Here is a 24,464-nt window from a genome sequence, read left to right on the forward strand (position 1 = left end):
ACATGTATGAACAACAAATTGGGCTACAAGGGAAATGTGGGAGTTCATCTCCGTTGGCTTGCCCACATTAATCTCATGGAACGGAATCTCCGATCACAGTTCCATTGGGATCCGCAAAACCTAAGCATATAGTAACCATTCAAAAGTAATTTCATTTTCAACCCTCTTGAAATCAACATCTTTCCACAATCTACATAAGATAAAACCATATTACACATTATCCAAATAGTCCCCCAAGTCTAAACTATTTGGTGTTAAAGAATTACATACATCAACTTACACAACACCGGACACAATAAAAGTGAGCAAATTCATTAAAAACTATATAATCTCGGCATTCACCATTGAAAAGTCAAACTTTCTTCCCATTTTCCATTCGATTCATCACTAAAAATCTTGTGCACAAAGTTATAGAATGGAGCATGCTTTTTGATCTCTTCGTTTCTTTTTCTTCTTTTGCTTTGGTGGCTGAAGAACCACTTTAATGGTTGCATCAAAAGCTGCCTTCACGTTCTGCAATAACCATGTATGTGTGCAAAAAGACTTAAATACCCTTGCATTGCATCCACATCATTGAAAATAGTTTCATTGGTGTCTCATAAAAAATGTAATTTCTTTCATCTTTACATGTCCCATAAAAAAAATTGCAACTTTAATTTTGGTATTTGCCTCACAAATATTATAACTTTTATATTCCAAACTCTTGAGGTAAATTACAAAATTACCCTACTATTTTTAAGGATATTTAGACCTTTGACTAATAGTCAAACATTGGAATTTCATGGGACAAATATAATACTAAATGAGCATAAGTATGACATCACCTGTTGTGTTTTTGAACTACACTCAATATAAACCCAATATAAGCAGGGGCACCAATTAGCTTCTTCAACCCCTATCCCTATGCAAATATAAATAATAATAATAATATCATTATTAAGTTAATATTAAAAACTATTCGAGGTATATGAATAAAGAGGCCCTCTTTCTTAAACATTATTCATCACATCTCAATGGTGGTTTTGTCATTTAAGAGAAGTTAACTTTCAAAATAAATTGCATAACGGTTATGAAGTCAACTTCACACCCACAGGACTATTAGATTTTATAACTATAGGCATTTAGGAGTCGACCTGTTACTATAATAATCATAGAGAACATAATAATTCAGTGGGTAAATTCACAAATCGGTGAAAGTAATTTGAGCTATTATGTATTTTCCTTTTTTTTCCAAAACCATGAAACATAGAAAAATCGTTTTTTAAATGGCCAAAAATAGTTAAGTGGCTAAAATATATAGAATGAAAATACAAGTGCTTTTCTTTACATTCCCCTTTCACAACTTCAAATATAAAGTAAACAAGATTTAGGGTATGCAAACCATAAGCAGTGCATTGTATGAAGATTAAGTCGATTTAAATGGGCTTATTAATGTGTGTAATACTAATACATTGAAAACTATTTTTCCATATTAATATGTGAAACTATGAAGCATGTAAGGGGCCACTTGGATGTTATTTCTTTCTTTTCGGCTTAATGACTTAATAGAGGCAGTTTTAATTGGGTAAGCTATATATCAGTGTTTCTTGAGTAAATTACATGAATGGTCCCTATGGTTTGGGGTAATTTACACGTTTGGTCCCTAACTTATTTTTTAACTCGGAAGGTCCCTAGTGTTTGTTTTTGTTGCGCGTTTGGTCCATGTCTTACCTAAAAAGACTATTTTACCTTTGATTTTTTTAATTTATTTAAATAAACACACCCCCAACCCCACCTCCACCTCACTTTACCTTACCTTACCTACCCTACCTTATTTAAATAATTTAAAAAATCAACGGCACAATAGTCTTTTTAGGTAAGACATTGGCCAAGCACGCAACAAAAACAAACAGTAGAGACCTTCCGAGTTAAAAAAATAAGTTAGGGACCAAACGTGCAAATTACCCCAAACCATAGGGACCATTCGTGTAATTTATTCGTGTTTCTTTTTTCTTTTTTTTTTTTTTTTTACTTTACACAGAAAGTCATAAAAATGAGACTTTTCACATTAAGTCCTAAACTTTTTACAAATTTGCCCCTGTTTATATTTTTTTTCTTTACATTTACTGTACCTGAGCTGCAGTTATTGGAATCGCACCAAGATGATTACTCAAAATCTGTTTATCATCTGGAAGATCTAGAAAAGATAAACATTTAGTCAGTATTGGATGGTATTTTGGTCATTTGAGGTCATGACTTGTCGACATTGACTAATGCCTTGTAGTCTCTCTCTTTTATAAAAATTGCAAAAATTCGATTTTTTGGATGCTTAAATTGAAAAGCATCCCATTTTGGCAACCATTCTTCATCACAAAAACAAAAGTATTAGAGGGTATTTTGGTCATATGATTGATAGTCTCATGCAAAATGATAGAAAGAACAGGACAATAATTGCAATCATTCATTTTGTTAATTAAATAAACATTTTATAAATGAAATGATTCACCGAATGTACTATTGCTAATAAAAGGGTAAAATACAAGAAATAGCAATGTACTTTCATCTATTTGTGTATTGTATTTATAGCATCATTCTTTCATTTTTTCCTATTACAAAATTGCACTTCCATTTTTTTCTTATTAAGGCATTATAGTTGGAAAAATCTCACTAATTTTAACGGTAAAAGTTGATTCCATTATGTTGTGATTCCCATTTTTTATACGGTATGCATGACAGCCGTTTGGATGTTATGGTCCTATTGCAATGCTTTGGTTTTTAAAGATAAGAAGTTTAGTAAGGATATGATTGTTGATTCCATTATGTTGTTCTCGCATAATTGATTTTTCCAAAGACATTTTAAGGCTTGGAGGGACTAGTTTTCGTGGCTTAGGAACCTATGGAGCCTTAATGCTTTCTTTTGTATTGTTTTTTTGATAGCACCTAGCTAGATTCTTTTTTTATAAAATTACTGTTGTTCAAACAAAATAGCAACACGAATTAGTAATGAAGATCTTATTTGTGGTCCCATGGAGAAAGCATAAGTTAGTAACTTACTTTTCAAACAACAGAGTAAGACATTTACAACCAACTATCATGTTCCTTGAAACTCCCACAAACACATCATGAAGAAAAACAGGCTCTACCAAATCAAAGACAACTTATTTAAATTGAATGAAGAAACTCTTCATGATGTGTCTGTTAGTAGGCAAACCAAAAGAAGAAAGGAAATATACAAAGAGGGAATGGAAATTCAAACATAAGAACTTAAGCTTCAAGGTACAGATAAATGATTAATCTAGTATATTATCCCTAAAATTAAGAATAGTTTCTCATAAAGCAATAATCAGCCTCTGAGACTATATGATACATAAACTACTGTTAATAATAAACTTGAATTCCACTTCTTGGGACATTGAATGTCCGTGAGTCATGTGCTTGCAGATCAACCTAACCATAGGCAAGCAGAAACAAAAATTTTAGTTTTTCAACGAAGAAAAAACGATCATACACAAACTACCAGTTGATAATTAGAGGAATTGAATTAGGCTAAAATCAACTAAAACTCAGAGTCAAACTTCGTTATAGACTACTACTGATATGCAGGAGGGGGAGAAACAAGATGATGATGATGTCTATGAAGCAATGAAGAGGGCTTATAAGCATTCAACACAAACTTGTAAAATAAAAGGAATTACCATACGGTTTCAACACTCCATGTGGCTGTTCAAGCTTTCTCTCCTCAAATGGGTTATGTATTCTTCCTTTACCATTCGCTGTGCTTTTTGTATCAATTTAGTTTTTTTTCTTTCTTCAAAACGGGGTGTTTGGATTGAATTACAGAGGTTGCTAAGGAAGGATTTGATGGGAATGAAGCTGAAAATTGGGTTGTATAAGTCCTTGACATGCCCAAGGAAAGTGCACATAAAGTGTTTGTAAAAATGCACAAGAGAGAACAAGAGGTGAGCATGAGGACCACAGAAGTCAACATGAGTTTTCACAGGTTTATCTCCATGGAATTGTTAAAGTTTTCTCTTTGAGATTCCTTTGCTTACTCTGTTTGGAGGTTTATCAACCCGTAATTGTGTGTGTGTGTGTGTGTGAGAGAGAGAGAGAGAGAGAGAGTGTGTGTGTGTGTGTGTGTGTGTGTGTGTGAACTTTTACCTAAGGTCTTGAGACAATAATTGTTAATAGTTACATCTCTGTTGTTCAGCTTGTTTTGTAGGGGGAGTAGTTCTCTAAACGTATTCAAAATCAATCAGATGCACATGAATGTACTACAAAAATTGCAACAACAATAGCAGAGGGTACTAGAAGCAATACAAAAACAGCATATCACAACAAGTAGAAAATTAGTTTATTCCTTTCTCGTCAAAGGTAATAACAATGAAGTAGAACCATTATCAGTGGTGCCCAACTCATTTCACCAAATGTTTTGGTACGACTAGGGTAAGAAGTTGTTCTTTTTGAAAATAGAAGTTTCCCTTGTGTTCGTTGTTAATTCAATATGTGATTTTGACTTGGATTTGGTTTATTTTCATATATATATTTTGTAAATATAGCTAAAAGGCGTCTCATGTAAGACTACAATGGTCTTACTCAAAGGTTATGGGTCTAACATCTTATTTCTGGGACTTGTCATTCTTTTTTCCTTTTTAAAGAACTAAAAATAGAGTTCATGAGGCCTGTGACAGATTTGCAATTGGTTCTGTTTTATGTCACTGTAGAATGGCTGAATTGAATCTTTGTCTCCTTCAGTTGGTGCTGATATGATGATCGATCATGATCCATGCTTTTTTTTATTTGCTCAAAAAAGCATATTTGCTAATTCTCTCAGTCATACTCATAAAGTGATTCAAGCCAAGGCATAGTAATTAATGTTGTTGGTGTGGCAAAAAGATAAAAGTTTCACTGTTTGCAGATGCTGATTTTGCTGTGCAGGTGTTGTATTAATAGTATCTAAAGCTCTCATCAAAAGATATCGTCTAGGTGCTAATTCTCGGGTGCTGTTAATGCCTTCTGGAATATATGACAAATGATAGGAGACTAAAGTACCTTTTTTCTTATATATTATTAATAAACATCTTAAATATAATCTATGCTAAAGGTTACATATTTTAATGATAATGCTAGCAATGTTTTTTTATTGCTTTAGTGACTCTGCAGAAATAGCAATGTACTTTTGTTATTTATATGTTTCTAATAGGATCTTATATTAATATCGATCGTGAAGATATATTAATAATTGTTATAAGTTATAGATTCTGTTTATATTCTAAATTTATAAGTTTATATATAAAATGCAATAATGGTATGAAGTATTATTTGAAATGGAATGGAGAAAAAAATAATTAAAAAGTGAAAAGTGAAACCTTTACTATGTTGTTGGTGGATTGTAGGGACCATAATCCCATTCTGCAAAAAAGAAAAAGAGCCAACTTATGTGAAAGGCCTCAATTCCATCTCCTTTATGACAAAGAAAATTTAAAAGGGTCCAAATAATTCACAGAATTTGCAAAACTGCTCTCTACTGTTTATCTTAATTCAAAACTTCAATACAGAATACAACTGTCCTTCAAGAGAGGAAGAAACAAGATGGCATATGCAAATATCCAGATGTTCATGGAAAAGTTGAAGCAGCTGATATACTCCAATGATATTCCAGTGATCACGGATAATCCATCAATCTTACTTGGAAGGCCTCAATTCCGACTTCTTTATGAAGAGCTTGGCTCCTTGATCCAAACCCTTTTCAACCACGAAAACCAAGATCTACACGACTTTGAAAAATTCAGAAAGCTGAAGAAAATATTCAAAGCTGCAGCTGAAGAGGCAGAAGATATCGTCGATATCTTTCTGTCCACTGTCCACTGTAGAAATATCGGATATTTCCCTAGATCTGATATCTTTCAGCCTTCTCTCCACCTTGAGGTTGCTATGAGATCAATCTAGTCTATCAAGATAGAGTTCATGACTATGAGCATCGATAACATGAAGATAGACTCTTCTCTGAGAACTGATAGACTGCAAACACAATCTGCTGGAACTTTCCACACTAGAAATTCAAGGGGTTAAAAGAAATTATTGGAAAATGTCGTTGTGGGGTTTGATCGTGATGCTGAGATAATAAGGGACAAACTTGTCGAAGATGGAACGCATCGGGATGTGGTCTCTATTGTGGGTATGGGTGGAATAGGTAAGACAACTCTTGCTAACAAAGTGTTCACTGATCCTTATGTTGTTTATCATTTTCATGTCCGTGGATGGGTCACTGTTTCACAAACATATGACAAGAGGGATCTGTTGATTCAAGTTCTGTCATCCATAGATGATCAATTAGAGCTTGAGAAACCAACGGACTGTCAACTCCGTGCAATGTTGCACAAACGCCTAATGGGTAAGAGATATTTAATTGTCATTGATGATATCTGGAGTACAGAGGCATGGGATAAGCTGAAACTATTTTTCTCTCATCATAACATGGGAAGTCGAATTCTGCTTACTAGTCGCCTCACGGAAGTTGCTTGGCATGCAAAATCAGATGGACTAGTTCATCATTTACAACATTTGACAGAAGAAGAAAGTTGGAAGTTGCTGTGTGAGAAGGTGTTCAAAGGAGATGAATGTCCCAAATGGTTGATTGAACCTGGAAAGCAAATTGCAAAAAACTGTCACGGATTGCCTCTTTCTGTGGTTGTGATGGCAGGAGTTCTTGCAAAAGAACCAAGGAGTGAAGATGTGTGGCTAAAAATTTCTTGCAGTTTCCATTCATACATTGCTAGTGACGAGAAAGGATGTCTGGAAACAATAGCATTAAGTTACCACCATCTGCCTCTTCACTTGAGAGACTGCTTTCTCTATTTGGGAGGTTTTCCAGAAGACTACCCGATCTCCTCACCAAGGTTGCTTTGGTTATGGATGGCTGAGGGATTTATACACGAAGATGGAAGTCGAAGCATGGATGAAGTTGCAAACGGTTACCTGATGGATCTAGTTGACAGGAATCTTCTAATTGTAGAAAAATGGTCTGTTTTGGGTAATGTCAGACGTTGTAAAGTCCATGATCTTGTGAGGCAGGTATGTGTGGAAAAAGGAAAAGAAGAAATTTTCTTCCTGAAAATAGACTCCCCACCATGTAATAATGTTTGTGAGGTAATTACCACATATAAGAAACGCCGTGTGGTCACAAATCAAGAAATGCACATTATGAGTTCGTCTCTTCCGACCACCCCAAGTGTTCGATCACTAATGTGCTTTACTAGGAAAACAACCATAACTGACATTATCTCAAAGTTTTTCCCCTCCTTTTCACTACTTAGGGTGTTTAAGTCTAGAAAAATGTAAATTGCTTTATTTCCCCCCTGGTTTAGCATTACTAGTTCACTTAAGGTTCCTTTTCATTTGGTTGTCATCATTCCCACCATCAATATGCAATTTATGGAACCTTCAAACCCTCATTGTTAAAACAAGTTCTAGTCCTATGGTTTTACCTAGTAACATCTCAAATTTGGTGAATCTGATGCATCTAAGAAGTAATGCAGATCTTTATCTTCCTTCAGTTGGAAAACCATTGAACTTGGAATTTATTACAAAGGTGGAGTTGGGAGATGGGGTAGATAATTTTAAGAAATGTTTTCCCAGGATCAAGGAACTTACATCTACTCTTTACTCCGACAAGGAAAATGACTTTGAAGTACTCCATTACCTTCAAATCCTGACGTTAATTGGATCAGTTCAGCGCGAATTTCGCAGAAGTGCACCAAACTTAGGAAAGAATCACATTATTAGGTTCCCTGAAACACTGAAAGTACTTACATTTGTAAGGTGTGGTCTACCATGGAGCAACATGTCAATCATTACCTAATCTTGAGGCTCTCATACTAGAAGACAATGGGTTTGAGGGAACCCTGTAGGAAACAGGTGAGGATCAGTTTCAACGGTTAAAAGTCTTGAGACTTAAGAAGTTAAATATCAAACAATGGAAAGCCTCAAGCATCAACTTTCCATGTCTTGAACGATTACGGGTGGTGAATTGTGTTCATCTTGAAGAGATACCCCTTGAATTAGGGGACATCTCAACGCTCGAGTCTATATACATTTTGAATTGTGATGCTTCTCTTCTCGTATCCCTTCAAAGAATACGAAATGAGCAAGATGATGTGGGAAACTATGAACTGAAGATCAAAGTTGATGGAAGGAAAATGCCCTCTTGTGTACCCAAGCATGATGATTAATACATTTTACTTAATTGTGGAATTGCTATTGATACCATGAATGTTTAGTACATTATTAGTTGGTCTATTTACTACCTAGTACTCTGTTGGTATTCTTTACCCAAAATTTCAATTTGTTTTTTTCTCTTACCTAGTTGAATCTTTTGTTTAGTCGAAGTTGTCTTAGCTGGGTTAGGCGTGAAAGAATAATGCAACCTGGCATTATTAGTCTTGTATGAGGGAAAAGATTTGCTCCAACCGAATGAATTAAGCATCCTTCCAGAGCACATGTTTCAATTGGCTGTGAGTTTATTCCTGTTGAATGCATTCGTCCTTCCATCATATATATGGATGACTTGTATTCTTGTGTTGATAAACTTGATATCAAAGCAAGATAGTGTTCTTGTTTTTTTTTTTTTTTTTCCTAAATCGTGAATGCAACTCTTGATATGCAGAAACAAGATGCCACATAATGGATCTTCATTTTCAACACTTTTTTGGATTACAGAAATTCATGATTCAAAACTTAACGCAAACATGCTGGAGTTAATCTTACAATAAGAGAATTACACTACTAGAAAATAGAGCAACAGCGACAGAATTTTAGTGACGGAAAATTCCGTCGGAAAAAAGCAACAGATTTCCGACGGATTTCCAACAGACAAATTACTATGATATTAGCGACGTTTTTTGCGACGGTTTCGCAACAGAATAAAATTGGTCAGTAATCCGTTTTAACATCCCGACGGTTTACCGACGGAAATCAACAAATTTGAAATTCCGTCGGAAATCCGTTAGTGAAACTCCATTTTCTTTTTTACTTTTTTTTTTAAATGGCTGGGGCAATTTGGTAAATATACATGAATGTTGCTGAGAAAAAGAACGTGTAGATTTTGCCCTACTCTCACTTTCGCTTTCTCTTTCTAGTTCACACGATACTCTTGCTCCTCCCACCGCATCTCCGATCTGCAAGCTGGCTACTGCCTCCGCCAACGACGTCACCTCCGACATCACCTCCGCCGTCACCCCGGGCAGCAAAGCCCTCCAGCTACTCCAAAGTCATCGACGCATCATACCTTCTCCCTCCCACTGCCGGTCCGACCTGCAACCCACCTCTGTGAACGACGACCAGCATCGCCTCACTATCTTGCCGCCACCACCATCGTCGAAGTTGTTGTTGTAGCTGGTGGACCTTACCATTGGATCCGATTTCAGCTTTTTTTTTTCTCTCCAAGTTGTGGTAAAAAAAACCCTAACTTATTTTTTCTATTACATCGATTGAGTTTTAGGTTTATATTTTTTTCTTAATTGGATTATCAGATCCTCAATTAGCATTAGAATATATTCAATCAGATTTTGTTGATAAATAGTCAAATAAAAGTTTGATACTGTTATTCAAGCTACTTGAGCCATCACTTGTATTGTATATGCTATGAATTTGGAAATTCAAATGCGTTTCTTTGCCTGTTGAACTAAGGGGGTGTTTGGATAGGAAAAAAAGAGGTGCTTATTGTTTATTCCCACAATAAGCTAACTTTAAGTGTTTGGATAAAATCCAGCTTATTAAGCTAAATAAGCTAATTTTAATAAGCATCTCTTCCCATGCTTATTGCTTATTGCTTATTCCCACCACAAATAAGCTAATAAGCAATAAGCTAATAAGCTAATCCAAACACCCCCTAATGTGTTTCTAGTGGCTCTGTGATGCTCATTAAGGTTGACAAAGTCCTTGCTACTAACTACCTTAAATTTGGGTCTAGAGCTTCTTCTCTATGTTTTTTCTTTTTCTAGGTTTGAAGAGCAGACATGATTGATGGTACATTTAATTCATAGTAGGGTAAATACATCAAATGATAACAATTCTTGTTAATATACGAATTGGTTTAAGAATGTAAATGGCAATGTGGGAAAATTTTATCTGTTAATGTACAATTTTATGTTTTTACTTGTGGATGAACATGCACTGATTGTATTATACTTTTTGTTCATTCGTTTGGAGATTCCAATCAGTGGTATCATAATATAAGGTAGTTCATTTTTTTCAAATGTACATCCTGCATTGAAAGTTGTATATTCTGCATCCAAAATTCTACTTCTTAGAAATAATTGTCTAATGCTTTGATCCCTTTCACCAAGTTAATTAAATTCTCAAACCACATTGTTGATACCACAGATTCCATTCATGCTGATCTTGATTGAACTACTTTGTATTCTTTTTATCTGTAAACCATTATACTTTCAAGCATTGTCTCTTTGAATTTAAATTGTTAATCGGTTCTGATCTTGCAGAGGTTTAGGTGCTCAAAAGACAATCAAGGTCAGTTTACTGTCTCTTGCTTCCTGTTTCCTTTCCTGAATTCGCTTGTTTATCTTAATACTATGACAAAAGCGAAAGCCATTGATAGATCTTGAGATGCTAAAAGAAACTCTATTCCTCTGTATCAGAAAACAAAATGCATTTTTTTCTGCTAAAAGGCTCTAAAAGTCTGAACTAAAATTGCACTCTGTAATTATCCTTTGCAATGTGTATTTTGAATAACTTGTATATCTTTTTTAGGGATTTAATTCCCATATCATCCTTTTCTTGTAGAGCTGCATTTGTTCTAATTCACATGGAGGATGACATATTTTGATATATTCATATTACATCTTTAAGAGCCATTAACCTGAGGTGCTAAATAGTCATTGGTTTTTCTTTGCATTCTGCTTAAAACAAACTGTGGTCATTGAATAATGCGGACACGTGGCAGTTGTCAATGAGATTGTAACACCCAAAAATTCAAGCCAATTTAAAACTTTTTAAACAACCCAAAAGCCATTAGTTATTACAAACTTGTTTTCAAAATGTAAAATATCAGAGTATCCCAGAAACATAGTCATAAAAAGTGAGGAGCTGTACGATCACGCCTTTGCCTTGCCACGATCCCCTGATGCACCTGAAACAATAAACTGAAACTGTAAGCCCGAAAGCTTAGTGAGTTACCCCCAAAATACCGATACACATACAGTCCACATAACCATGTCAACAATAACATATCATAATAAACTGAACAGAACAGCACATAACGGGTTCACAGCCCTACAGACTGAAATACCCACGAGCCCACAGTACGAGTCTCCCTTAGCCTGTAACTGGAATGCTCCCGAGCCCACAGTACGAGTCTCCCTTAGCCCGTAACTGGAATGCTCCTACGGTTTGTTGGTTACCGCACGAAGCAGTACAACCTCAGCCCATCCCATATAACAAACACATATCATAACCACTAAGCATGCAATATTCATATAACAACACAGGTAGTCCTACAGATCTACCTAACTGACATAACCACTAGCATGCACAGCTAACTCATACTCAACATAACCAATGCCAGGATAACATATCCAATGGGCCGGCCTTGGTGCCTTAGACCCCTTAGTATAGTGAGGATAACTCACCTGGCATTGCTGAAGTCCCGCAGATAAAACTCCAGCTGCTGGTTGACAGGTTCCCGAACTGTCAACATCAAAAAATACCCAATTAATAATTGGGTTCCAAGCCCAAGGTCCAACTCACACTACAAGAGCCCAAAAGTAAAATAATGGGTCAAATCCTAACGTATGGCCCAATTTTCCAAATTGGGCCCAGACCCCTACATGGTCTTTCCTTAAGGCCCATTCAGTTATTCCAATCCAATTCACATGGCCCATTATCACATAGTCATAAAGGCTCAATTATGGCCCATCTATGGCCCAATTTTCCAAATTGGGCCCAAGTCCTCACATGGGCCTTATCGTAAAGCCCATCTAATTACTTTGGTCCATTAACTTGTTCTTGGACAACCCATCAATAGTCCAATCACCAAAGCCCACTAGGAAGGCCCAACTCAAGGCCCATGTGAAATTAGGGTTTCACATAAAATGACAATTAGGGTTAAGTGTTTCTCACTTAACCCATTAAGGACTTAATCCATTAAGTCTCTCACTTTACTAAATAAGTCATATGGTGTGCTTGGGCTTAATACACCATTCCATTCCAATGGCCCAAATGTGGGTCCCGATAAGTCCAAGCCTAAAATCCCAAAATTAGGGTTTTCACATGAACGACGATTAGGGTTAAGTGTTCCTACTTAACCCATTAACGACTTAATCCACTAAGGACTTAATCCATTAAGTCCAATATTGCTTTAGGTTAGATTGCCAATGATTATTAATTATTATTTTAGGTTTAATAATTAATTCTCGTGTGTGCCCCAAACGATTCCCACGATTAGGGTTTTATGCCCTTAGGGTTTTCCAAACCCTAATTAGAGTTCCCAACCCAATACTAGCCCATTAGTCCATTGGTTCTGTGTGCCCCAAACGATTCCCATGATTTGGACTGTTGCTGAGACTACGTAAGTATATTATTATTATTATTATTATTTTTATAACATTATACTTTCATTTCTTTCTATTTCAATATTTTACTTTCAATTAATTTTCTTATATTATCAAATTCAAAGGCATTGTCCTTTGAAAATTCTACTCAACTGTAGCTTTGTTTTTAAATGAACAAATCAATTAAAGTATGTTACTATTTCTTACATCGATCCTTTTCTTTATCAACTATTTATTTATTTTTTTACAATTTATTGGTTGTAGGTGTCTTTAGTTACTGATCATGTTAGTGCACAAGACACAGGAGCAAAAGCAGCAGACTTTGATGATGATGATGGTGGAGGTTTGGTGAGTCCATATAATTCTAATTTTGTTTAATTTATTTATTTAAAACAATCATGCTTTTAATTCATTATTATTATTATTATTATACAGGCACTAAATGCTCAATCAAGAGCTATGCTAATGTCAAAACTTGATCGCAGTGGTATTACCACATGGTACGTTTAGAGTCTTCAATCTGTGTTTTCTAAGTGGGGAAGGGGTATTTTTGTCTTTTGATATTTTTGGATGGTTCTTTGCAGTATTCCTGGGGCTCTTGGAGCACCTATAGTTAATGGATCTGGTCCAACTCAAGGCATGGATGTGGCAGCAGCTACAATTCCCATTTTGCCCCGACAATTTGTTTCAAAGCCAATTGGAAACCCTAACGAGTGTTTGCTGCTAAAAAATATGTATGGCCCTGCTGCTGAGGTATCTTCTTTTCTTTCTCAAAAATAAATATTCACACAAAATATACAAGTTTATTATATTATTTCTTGGTTTGGAAGAAATTTATTTATTTAATTATTTTTTGCAGAGTGACCCAGAATTTGATTTGGACATCAAAGAGGATGTGGGAGAAGAGTGCTCCAACTATGGAAGGGTGAAGCATATTTATGTTGCCAAGTATAACATTCTTTTTATTTATTTATTTATCTATCTCTTTCATTTTATATAACTATAAGTTGTCAAAAATATGCATCATTATTCATTATTTCATATTCATATTATTACCTAATGAAAAAAGTACATAATTTAATAACAAATCAATTTATTATGTGAACAAAACAAACCATCTAAAGATATCTAAACAAGTTTGCCATGTAAAGAAGAAATGACCAGGGGCAAAATTGTCATTCTCTTAATATGGAAAGTGCTGGCTATGTGTATCTACGATTTGAGAGTGTAGATGCAGCCTCACGAGCTCAACAGGTGCCTAAAAGATGGTTTGCCCGCAGCTTGATTTCAGCAATTTTCTTGGTATTATTATTCTTTAACTTTAACAAAATTTGTTTCAGAACATGAACTTTTGGATGTTGTCAAGAAATCAGGCCAACAGTGTTGATTGGATCTTCAGGGGCAGGACATACATTTACTAAAAGAAGTTACTAAAGCTATTTCATCTTTTAACAAGGTAACATTTTATTTATACCCAAACTACCCTCCGATCAACAAAAATACACAAGAAATATAAAATAAATTATACATTCAAAATGCGAGCAAGATTGAACTGCTGTTATACGGAATTGGCATATTCCCTTTGCCAACAACTATACTTTTTCACCATTAATCGGCTCTAGCTAGGGTTACCAGCGGCGGCTTTAGGTTTTCCGGAGGGTGCAAACGTCGGCGATCCTCTTGAAGGATTGAACTACTTTTATCAGTGTGATTTATGATTTCTAAGTGTTATGCTTAACAACGGAATTAGGGCTTCAATAAGGAATTCAATAATAGGGCAACCTTGATGAAAGTAGTAGAAGTTCATAAATTTCTACATATCTCATACATCAGGGTAACACCCACCTATATATATATATATATATATATATATATATATATATATATATATATATATATATATATATATACATACTAGTAAGATACCCCACGCGATGCAGCGGCGCGGATAGTTCCTTCCGGCGGATAGTTTCCTTGCGGCGATTAATTTGTTTTTGGTGCAAGATAGTTCATTTCGGTCTATTATAGATTGTTTGGTGTAGATTGTTCCTTTTGGCAAATAGATTCTAGCAAGGTGCGTCGTTGCGGTTGGCGGTGACTTGTCTCTAGTAATGTGCATAACTACATAATATGACGGACAACGAATAGTTTCTTTTCGGGTGTCATCAATTGTTTTGGTACTTAATATATGATTATTTGGTAGATGTGTGCAAAAAATGAAACCGGAAAAAATATCGAAAAACGATTTGTTTTAAAAAAACATTATTATTTTTATTTATTTATTTATTTATTTTTTTGTATGAACCAAGACACGCTTTGACACCTCAATCTAAAAATCGAGTATTTTAATGTATGTATATTTTCAAAATAAACCCTGTAAATTGTCTATCTATTTTTAAAGTATTTTTATCCATACGGTTTTTACTCCATATATTTTAGATAAAACTATATCTGTATGCAATTTTTATAAAACATTAGTTATTTTGTTGTTATATTTTAATATTTTAAGTCCATTTTGTTGTTATACATGCAGCGACGAAAGTTGGTTTCATTCCGAAAAATATTTTCCATACAACAATTACTTTTTCGGTTAATAATTTTTGATTGTCGATTAATTTTCTTTCAGAGTTATGGTATGTTCTAAAAAGCATGCATCAAATCAAAAAAATATCATTAACGTTTAATTAATTTTAGTAATTTAAGGTGTTGTTTTGCGTCAAATATAAAAAAGTTTAACAACTATTTTATCATAGTTTACTCAAACTTACATTTGTCTAAATATCACATTGTATATTGAGCTGACTTTAATTTTTACGTACTTAAATTTTAAAACAAATATAAACAAATACTTATATGTATTTAGCAAAAAAAAAAAAAAAAAAAGTCTAACAATTACATTTAGTAGTACAAAGAAAAACTACAACAAAATAAAATTATAAAAAGTTAAAAACCAACTATGTAACAAAATAAAAAGTGTAATTGAATTTGTTATTTTGTTATATTACAAGGACCATTTATGTAATTCACTGTTAAAATGAAAAGGGGCCATTAATTTTTTTTATATTATCAAGATTTATTTAGATGATACTAAGAAATAAATTATGTTATTATCGAGAAAGGAAATGAATATTTGTTGTGCCTTTGTCAATTATATTATCGAGAAAGGAAATGAACAGTTTGAAATATTTATAAACTTTGTAATTTATAATTCAAAAAGAAATGATTGATTAATAGTACATGTTATTACAGAAAAAAACTACACATTAAACTTTTACAAAGTTACGTAAATATATTTTTCGTTATTTTTATAGATTTGTTTTATTTAGATATGCTCAATATAAAATGTAAAGGATTTGTATTAAAGTTTGCTTAATTATTTTCGAAAAAAATTAAAGCAACCACTAATTGACTAATTTTTTTTTATATTTAATTTGTTAGAACTTTTTATTCTCTTACTCTATGTGCATGGTGACGTTTGATTCGTTTTACCAAGGCAAAGAAATAACAACCCTTAATGCCTTCTTACCAAAAGATCTTTATTAGCCACCCTTATTTTTATCCAACTTTCAGTTTATAAAAGATGGATGATTTAGTATTTGTAAAAATTTTGTTGTAGTTAGAATAAATAAAAGTAAGAACATAGTCCATGAGTACTAAATGTAAAACAATTGCAAGATATCTCATACACATTACACGCCTTTTTTATAAACACACTTCTGTGGGAGTATATCCAAATGCATACATTCTGCTGAAGGAAAGAATGAAAACATGTATATTACAATTAATTAAGACTTAAATTGAAAAATATTCATTCATGTTTCACTTAAAACAAAATTACAAACTCGGATCCATGCAGAAATACACAAACTCGGATTAGAACTATTTTGCTATGTATATGGGTCATACAAATAGAACACAAAGCGGATGCAAAAAAATAGATCATGACCGACAAAGCATAGAGTTACATGCTACAAAAACATCAAGCGTGTACACATCTTTTTCCAGCTTCTAGAAATATCCAAGAAGCTCCTGCAGATGACTATGTGCCCCTGTAAAACTGAACAAAAAGCCTTCTCTTGGATATAGGGTGAAACTCTTACCAAAAGCAAATCATTTATAAGCTAATCTCGATAAATCGACCTTAAAAGCAAAAAAGATAAAGAAGTTGTAAGAAAAAAGCTAGTAAAATCCAATATTTGAGAACACAAATGTGTAAAACATGAATTTGTATCAACTTAAAAACGTCTCTTAGGAATCATAGATTTTAGAACACAAATAAGTAAAAAAAACAGAAATGAAACATAAATATTAACCTAAAAGAACTTGTAGACACTAAAACAAAACCTTTGACGTGATTCATGATCATTACTTGAACTCCACCCCTAATTTTCTCCTGTAAAAAGTCCAAAACAGCAAATTAAAACATAGATACAGTTAAACACACACAGTTAATATCGAAAGCTACTCAAATCAAAGTCTTACTTGGAACATATCGGTACCTAGGGCTTCATGGTTGTCGTGGGTTGTGGTGGTTAAGAGTGGCGGCGGTGCAGATCTAGGGCTTACAGGTACCGCTGAGAATCGGTGGTGTTTAGCAACAGTGTTTGACTGTGCGGATGTACCCGATCGTGATCGTGATAGCGATAACGACCTAGGGTTTCGAAAGCCGAAAATAGGTGGTGGTGTTCAGCGGCTACGTCGTCAGCATGGGTGGTCGTGATGAAGGTAGTTCGCATGCGGCGCATTAGGGTGTCTCGCAGGTGGTGCACAAAGGTGGCTCGCTGGTGGCGGTGCTAGCTGAAGATGGTGGCGGCAATGGTGGGAACTCTTTGTGTTTATAGAGATTATGTTAGAGAGAGAGTTTATAAGGATGTGGAATTGATTTTGGGTTTATGCTTTGTTGCCATGGAAGAGGAGGCCAAAGGAATGGCCGATGTTATGTATATATAGTGTCATATACATATTCTTGATTGGTCAATAATATTTCACAAGGATCACCATCAATTTTTAATCACAACCATTAAAATAAATCCAATGGATCAAAATCAATCTCCTTATTTTTAAGATTTTAGTCTTAAAAACCTTTGGTTTCTTATTATGTATGTATTATAAAGTAGTATATATATATATATATATATATATATATATATATATATATATATATATATATATATATATATATATATGAGTAGGATCAAATGAGAACACCAAAAAGGTTGAGAATGCGAGAACAAAGTATATTCATTTGCGATTCCATGTATTCATTTGTGGAGAAATGATAAATTTTTATGTCTTTAATTTCAATTGAAGAGAAAAGGCATATTCATGTTGATTGTGCGTAAAACTTTATCATTTCTCCACAAATGAATACATGGAATCACAAATGAATATACTTGTTCTCGCGTTCTCAACCTTTTAGGTGTTCTCATTTGATCCTTTCCCTATATATATATATATATATATATATATATATATATATATATATATATATATATATATATATATATATATATATATATATATATATATATATATACATACCAGGTTAGATGCAACCCAATGTACTTATACCAAAAAAGAAGTTGAAGCCCAAGAGCATAGCATTTGATGCAAAAAGAAAAATAAAATCAAAAGACGGGTATCAATACACTTATATATCAAATTAATTTGGAAAGAAATGACAATAAATATATCGTTAATCAATTACATTTAAAGAGGACACCATTTCAGAGTAAACTTAACCCATAAAAGTAGAACAAGATTGCAATTTTATGGCTCAATCTTAGCTTCATTTGTGCTTCATGATATGTTCTTGATTTTGCTCGATCTTTGCAACTTGATGATTAAGTATCTGGAGTGTCTTCTACTAGAAAAAGGACTTTGAAACCACTGGTGTTGAAGTTACCACTACCACTTGACACTGGTTACTACTCAGTACACATGTACAATCTTTATTGAAAATGCTATTTATTGGTCTACAACTTGCCAAGAAGCATCTAGCTGCCGATACAATAAACCCCATGCCGAGATATTCGACCACTGCACATAAGATTTCAAATATCTTTTCAGTTATTATAAAAATTCAGTCCTTTTAACAAAATGTTTCTTTTTTTATTCAGATATTGTATTCTTCGAGATGGTTTTCAAATGGAAGGGATTTCAAATGAAGCATGTTCAATTGCAGGCCATTGGGGTCTTCGAAAAGTTGATTGCCCTTTATGACGATAACCACATCTCGATGATTTATTGAAGCTTGATTTGGTTTCCTTTGGGTTTGATTTGGAAGTTTGATCCTTGTTTGTGAATCTGCTATAGAAAGAGTAGATATTAAACTTGATTTGATTGCAATAACTTTGAATTCTCTTCCTTTTGAAGAAAAATGCTTATATATCATTAGATTTTAGAACCTGACAACTTTACAACTTGTTATCTTTCTATCCGCTGTCCACTGTAGAAATAATGGATATTTCCCTAGATTTGATGTCTTTCAGCCGTCTCTCCACCTTGAGGTTGTTATGAGATCAATCGAGTCTATCAAGAAAGAGTTCATGACTTTGAGCATCGATAACATGAAGATGGACTCTTCTCTGAGAACTGACAGACTGCAAACGCAATCTTCTGGAACTTCCCACACTAGAAATTCAAGGGGTTCGAAGAACTTACTGGAAAAAGTCGTTGTGGGGTTTGATCATGATGTTGAGATAATACACGACAAACTTGTTGAAGATGGGAAGCATCTGGATGTTGTCTCTATTGTTGGTATAGGTGGGATTGGTAAGACTACCCTTGCTAACAAAGTGTTCACCGATCGTTTTCTTGTTTATCATTTTTATGTCCGTGGATGGGTCACTGTTTCACAAACATATAACAGGCGGGATCTGTTGATTCAAGTTCTGTCATCCATAGATAAAGAATTAGAGCTTGAAGAAGCAACGGACTCTCAACTTCGTAAAATGTTGCACATGAGCCTATACTGTAATAGATACTTAATTGTCATTGATGATATCTGGAGTACACAGGCATTGGATGAGTTGATGTTGTTTTTCCCTGACTATAACACTAGAAGTCGAATTCTGCTTACGAGTCACCTCACTGAAGTTGCTTCACATGCAAAATCACACGGACTCATTCATCATTTACAACATTTGACAGAAGAAGAAAGTTGGAAGTTGCTGTGTGAGAAGGTGTTCCAAGGAGATGAATGTCCCAGATGGTTGATTGATCCTGGAATGCAAATTGCAAAAAACTGTCATTCATTGCCGCTTTCTGTGGTTGTGATGGCAGGAGTTTTAGCAAAAGAACCAAGGAATAAAGATTTGTGGCTAAAAATTTATTGCAGTGTCCATTCGTATATTGCTAGTGACGAGAAAGGATGTCTGGAAACAATAGCATTAAGTTATGACCATCTGCCTCTTCACTTGAGAAACTGCTTTCTCTATCTGGGAGGGTTTCCAGAAGACTACCGGATTTCTTCACTATGGTTGCTTTGGATATGGATGGCTGAGGGATTTATACAAGAAGATGGAAGTCGAAGCTTGGAGGAAATTGTGAACAGTTACGTGATGGATCTAGTTGACAGAAATCTTCTCATGGTAGAAAAATGCTATATTTCAGGTGATGTCGAAGTTTGTAAAGTCCATGATCTTGTGAGGAAGCTATGTGAGGAAAAAGAAAAAGAAGAAAAATTCTTCCTGAAAACAGACTGGGCACCATCAAAACATCATCTCTGTGAGGTAATTACCACACATAAGCAACGCCGTGTGATCACAAACCAAAAAACCGAGATTGTGAGTTTGTCTCGTCCGTCCACCCCAAGTTTTCGATCACTTTTGTGCTATCATACAAGAACATCCTTCATTTACCATATTGCAGAGTTTTCCCATTCCTTTGCACTCCTTAGGGTGTTAAGTCTAGAAAAATGTGAATTGATTAATTTCCCCTCAGTTTAGCATTACTTGTTCACTTATGGTTCCTAGAAATTTGGCTGTCATCATTCCCACCATCAATATGCAATTTATGGAATCTTCAAACCCTCATTATTAGAACAAGTTCTAGTTATATAATTTTACCTAGTAACATATCAAATTTGGTGAATCTGAGGCATTTAAGCAGTAATGCGGATCTTTATCTTCCTTCTATTGAAAAACCGATGAAATTAGAAGTTATTTCGAATGTGGAGTTGGGAGATGGAGTAGATAAATTTCAGAAATGTTTTCCCAGGATTAAGGAACTTACATCTACTGTTTACACTGACGAGGAAAATGACTTTGAATTACTCCATTACCTTCAGATATTGATGTTAATTGGGTCGGGCTACAGCAGAAGGAGATCAGTTGAGCAAGAATTTGTTAGAGGTGAACCAAACTTGGGAAAGAATAACATTAGATTCCCTGCAACACTGAAAGTACTTACACTTGAAAGGTGTGGTCTACCGTGGAGCGACATATCGATCATTCAATCGTTACCTAATCTTGAGGTTCTTGCAATAAATGACAATGGATTTGAGGGAACCCTGTGGGAAACAGGTGAGGAGCAGTTTCAGCGACTAAAATTCTTGAGACTTGAAGAGTTAAATATCAAACAATGGGAAGCCTCAAGTATCAACTTTCCATGTCTCCAAGAATTAGAGGTGGTGAATTGTGTTGATCTTGAAGAGATATCCCTTGAATTAGGGGACATCTCAACGCTTAGTTATATTGACGTTTTAAATTGTGGTGCTTCTCTTCTTGAATCCCTTCGACAATTTCGACAGGAGCAAGATGATATGGGAAACTATGAACTGAAGATCATAGTTAATGGAAGGAAAATGTCCTCTTGTGTGCCCGAGAATGATGATTAATACATTTTACTTGATACCATGAATGTTTAGTACATAATTAGTTGGTCTGTTTGCTACCTAGTACAATGTCTGTTGGTATTCTTTACCCAAATTTTGGTATTGTTCAATTTAATTTTTTCTCTCACCTGGATGAATCTTTGTTTTAGTCAAGTCTTCTTAGCTGGGTTAGGAGTGAAAGGATTAGACAATCTAGCATTAATTGTCTTGTATGGGAAAATATTTACCATAATCAAGCATTTCTTTGGAATACCTGTTTCAGTTAGCTGTGAGTTTTTCATTGTTGAATGCATTCGTCCTTCTATCATATAGATGAGTTTTATTCCTGTGTTAATAAACCTGGTATCAAAGCAAAGATAGTGTTCTTTTTTTTCTTTTTCTTTTTTTTCTAAATCACTGAATGCATTTGTTGAAATGCAGAAATCTAAACAAGATGTCACATAAATTAGGGAACATTCATTTGCATTAGGGGATATCAACACTATTTAAATTACTGAAATTCATGATTCAAAACTTAAGGAAGACAATTTTTGCACCAAAGGTAAGATTTGTGCAATAACAAATACCCTCTTTTTTACCAGGCAGGGGGTTATATTTGGATCAGTTTAATAGGGTTTTGGTTTACTAAGTTCAGTCTAATATTTTCAAAGTCAATACATCTAAACTTTTTCTTCTTTAAAATACAATACACTTTTGTATGTTTCATGTTTCCAACAAAAAGGTAATCATGGTTTTGAGAAAGAAACTCTCCTTTAACCTATCGACATTATTTCTATGGAGAGAAATTCAGCTACAAGGGAAACGTGGGACACCTAGGAAAAAAGGCCATATGCAGCTAATGAAGAACCATGAGACTAAATTACATGGGATGCTCTACATTTGCTTTTCCACATTAATCCCATGGAACGAATCTCCAATTATAGTTCCATCAGAATCTGCAAAACCAATACACCCTAAGCATATAGTAACCATTCAAAAGTAACTTCATTTTCAACCCTCTTAAAATCAACATCTTTCCACAATCTACATTAGATAAAACCATTCGAATGACAATTAATTTGTAATCTTTTAACCTAAAAAATATTATGCAAGGTTATTTAGGCATTTTTCTTTGAAAATCTATCCAACTCACTGTACTTCTAATGCTATCTTTACCAAGGCATTTCATTTTCAAAAATTCTACTCAATTATGGCATTATACTTTGATTTTTTTTCTTATTAAGGACTACTTTGAAAATTCAACCCAGTTCTAGCATTGTACTTTGATCTTTTTGCTAATAAGGTGTTTTACTTTAAAAGTTCTACCCAAGTATAGCCTTGTGCTTTAGATGTTTTCTTCTCAAGGCATTGGTTTAAAAAAATCTACCCAATATAGCATTCTACTTTCAATGTTTTCTTACTAAGGCATCATAATGGTATACTCTACATTTAGAACACGAGAATTAGGGCAGAAACTACTTGATTGTAGCCGAATGATTATAAATTATCTGTCATTCGAGAGGACAGGCTCTCTGAAAGGAAATGAATTTCCCAAACAATCAAAAGCTAATTTCTAACCAACCTCACCCCTATTTATACTGTTGCAACAGATAAAGAACAGACAAAATGAATATATATATATATATATATATATATATATATATATATATATTTACAGTGGTCCCATCAAGAAAGCATAAGTTAGTAACTTATTTTGCAAACAACACAGTAAAACATTTACAGTGAAATGAAAATAAAAACTGTTAGCCTTATGGGTATTAAGTATAGGACAGCATCAAAATAATTAGTCAACTAACTGTAGTTAATAGCCTTTTCCATGTGGTTAATTATTGTATTATTAGCAAAGGCACACATGACAACTTGTCGTGACATAGATCATATTATTAAGTGAAATATAACCAAATACCATACGCCTGCAAAAGATAAACTTTTAGGAATTAGAATTTACAATCAGAAAAGAGGGACATGGTATCTTACTTGTACTCTGCACAAATTGCACAATTTCACCGAGTGTTTTTTATTGGTTAGACTTCCTTTGATGTGTCATGTGTCAGAGTAGTAGGTAAACCATACAAGGAGGAATTGCCAGACCAATTATCATGTCCCTTGAGACTCCCTTGAACTGCATGATGACAAGATATCAAACACATCATGAGTAAAAACAGGTTCTACAAAACTAAATACAACTTATTTAAATTGAATGAAAAAACTCTTTATGATGTGCTTGTTAGTAGGTAGACCAAAACAAGAAATGGATATATACACATAAGGAACAGAAATTCACACATAAGAACTTAAGCTTGAAGCTACAGAGAAATGATTAATCTAGCATATTAGCCCTAACATTAGGTATAGTTTCTCATAAAGCAATAATCAGGCTTTGAGACTATATTATACACAAACTAGCTGTTAATAAACTTCAATTCCACTCCTTCTGTCCAATTCTGTGAGTTCTATCATGTGCTTGCAGATCAACCTAATCATAGGAAAGCAGGAAACGAAAATTATAGTATTTCAAAGAAGCAAAAACGATTTTACACAAACTAACTGTTGATAATTAGAGGGATTTAACCGATTTAAAAGAAGCCAAAAACGAATATTGAACAGCTCAATTTCATTCTGTTCACTTATAACATCGAACAGAGTGAGTTATTTCATTGAACGAGTAACAAATTGAACTACGAAAGCATTGAATTGGGCTCACAGTTCTGGAAAAAAAGTGTTGCTGGCGGCCAACCGGATGAACTGCGGTAATTCTAGGGCTCGGCGTAAGTTTGACCGTAACTTCAGTTTAGAGATTTAGTTGGTTTGCTTGGTAACTTCTGTTTTGGGCCTATGATTGAGTTAAGATTATATGCGATGTTTGTAACTTGTTATGGGCTCACATTATATTAACGTTTTCGTTTTCCTTTGTTCAGTCCTGCAATGTCATTTAACTTTAAGTAACCCATCTTACAGCTGTGGATCCATATATATACACATTCAGATTTCAGACCAGTCACCAGTTTCATCAATTAGACCACTTCATTAAAATCAACTAAAACTCAGAGTCAAACTATTTATATTGACATCCCCACGACAAT

General features: G+C 34.2%; 2 protein-coding genes, 2 long non-coding RNA genes and 1 pseudogene across 8 annotated transcripts; 3 read left to right on the forward strand and 2 right to left on the reverse strand.

Moving 5' to 3' along the window:
• Positions 1-5,471: 5,471 nt before the first annotated feature.
• On the forward strand, positions 5,472-8,471 carry LOC145128928 (putative late blight resistance protein homolog R1B-17; annotated as a pseudogene).
• A 608-nt stretch (positions 8,472-9,079) lies between these two features.
• On the forward strand, positions 9,080-18,967 carry LOC145133394 (uncharacterized). Of its 4 annotated transcripts, none has more exons than XM_079068341.1 (9): positions 9,080-9,429; positions 10,479-10,506; positions 10,780-12,893; positions 12,981-13,045; positions 13,130-13,298; positions 13,405-13,493; positions 13,697-13,799; positions 13,886-14,001; positions 18,665-18,967. In XM_079068341.1, exons 4-8 carry the CDS (start codon positions 13,005-13,007, stop codon positions 13,964-13,966), a joined length of 483 nt encoding a protein of 160 aa, XP_078924467.1. In that variant the 5' UTR covers positions 9,080-9,429; positions 10,479-10,506; positions 10,780-12,893; positions 12,981-13,004; the 3' UTR covers positions 13,967-14,001; positions 18,665-18,967. The 4 variants fall into 4 exon arrangements, with proteins under 4 accessions (XP_078924467.1, XP_078924465.1, XP_078924468.1 ...); XM_079068339.1 differs by having other exon boundaries at positions 12,810-12,893; XM_079068342.1 differs by having other exon boundaries at positions 12,810-12,893; positions 13,700-13,799.
• LOC145128405 (uncharacterized) lies at positions 16,331-17,478 on the reverse strand. Its single transcript, XR_013716866.1, has 3 exons — positions 17,028-17,478; positions 16,859-16,938; positions 16,331-16,685 (listed from the first exon to the last, which is right to left on the reverse strand). It is a non-coding gene; the product is annotated as an uncharacterized LOC145128405 (long non-coding RNA).
• Positions 18,245-24,249, reverse strand: LOC145133395 (uncharacterized). Of its 2 annotated transcripts, none has more exons than XR_013718570.1 (3): positions 24,086-24,249; positions 23,359-23,503; positions 18,245-18,584 (listed from the first exon to the last, which is right to left on the reverse strand). It is a non-coding gene; the product is annotated as an uncharacterized LOC145133395 (long non-coding RNA). The 2 variants fall into 2 exon arrangements; XR_013718569.1 differs by lacking the exon at positions 18,245-18,584 and adding an exon at positions 21,734-22,316 and having other exon boundaries at positions 24,086-24,247.
• LOC145133393 (putative late blight resistance protein homolog R1A-10) lies at positions 19,061-21,512 on the forward strand. Its single transcript, XM_079068338.1, has one exon. It carries the CDS (start codon positions 19,061-19,063, stop codon positions 20,492-20,494), a length of 1,434 nt encoding a protein of 477 aa, XP_078924464.1. The 3' UTR covers positions 20,495-21,512.
• Positions 24,250-24,464: the final 215 nt, after the last annotated feature.

This window comes from Lactuca virosa, chromosome 8 (genome assembly GCF_052849685.1).
Source record: "Lactuca virosa cultivar CGN04683 chromosome 8, Lactuca_virosa_CGN04683_v6, whole genome shotgun sequence".
Taxonomy (NCBI): Eukaryota; Viridiplantae; Streptophyta; class Magnoliopsida; order Asterales; family Asteraceae; genus Lactuca; species Lactuca virosa.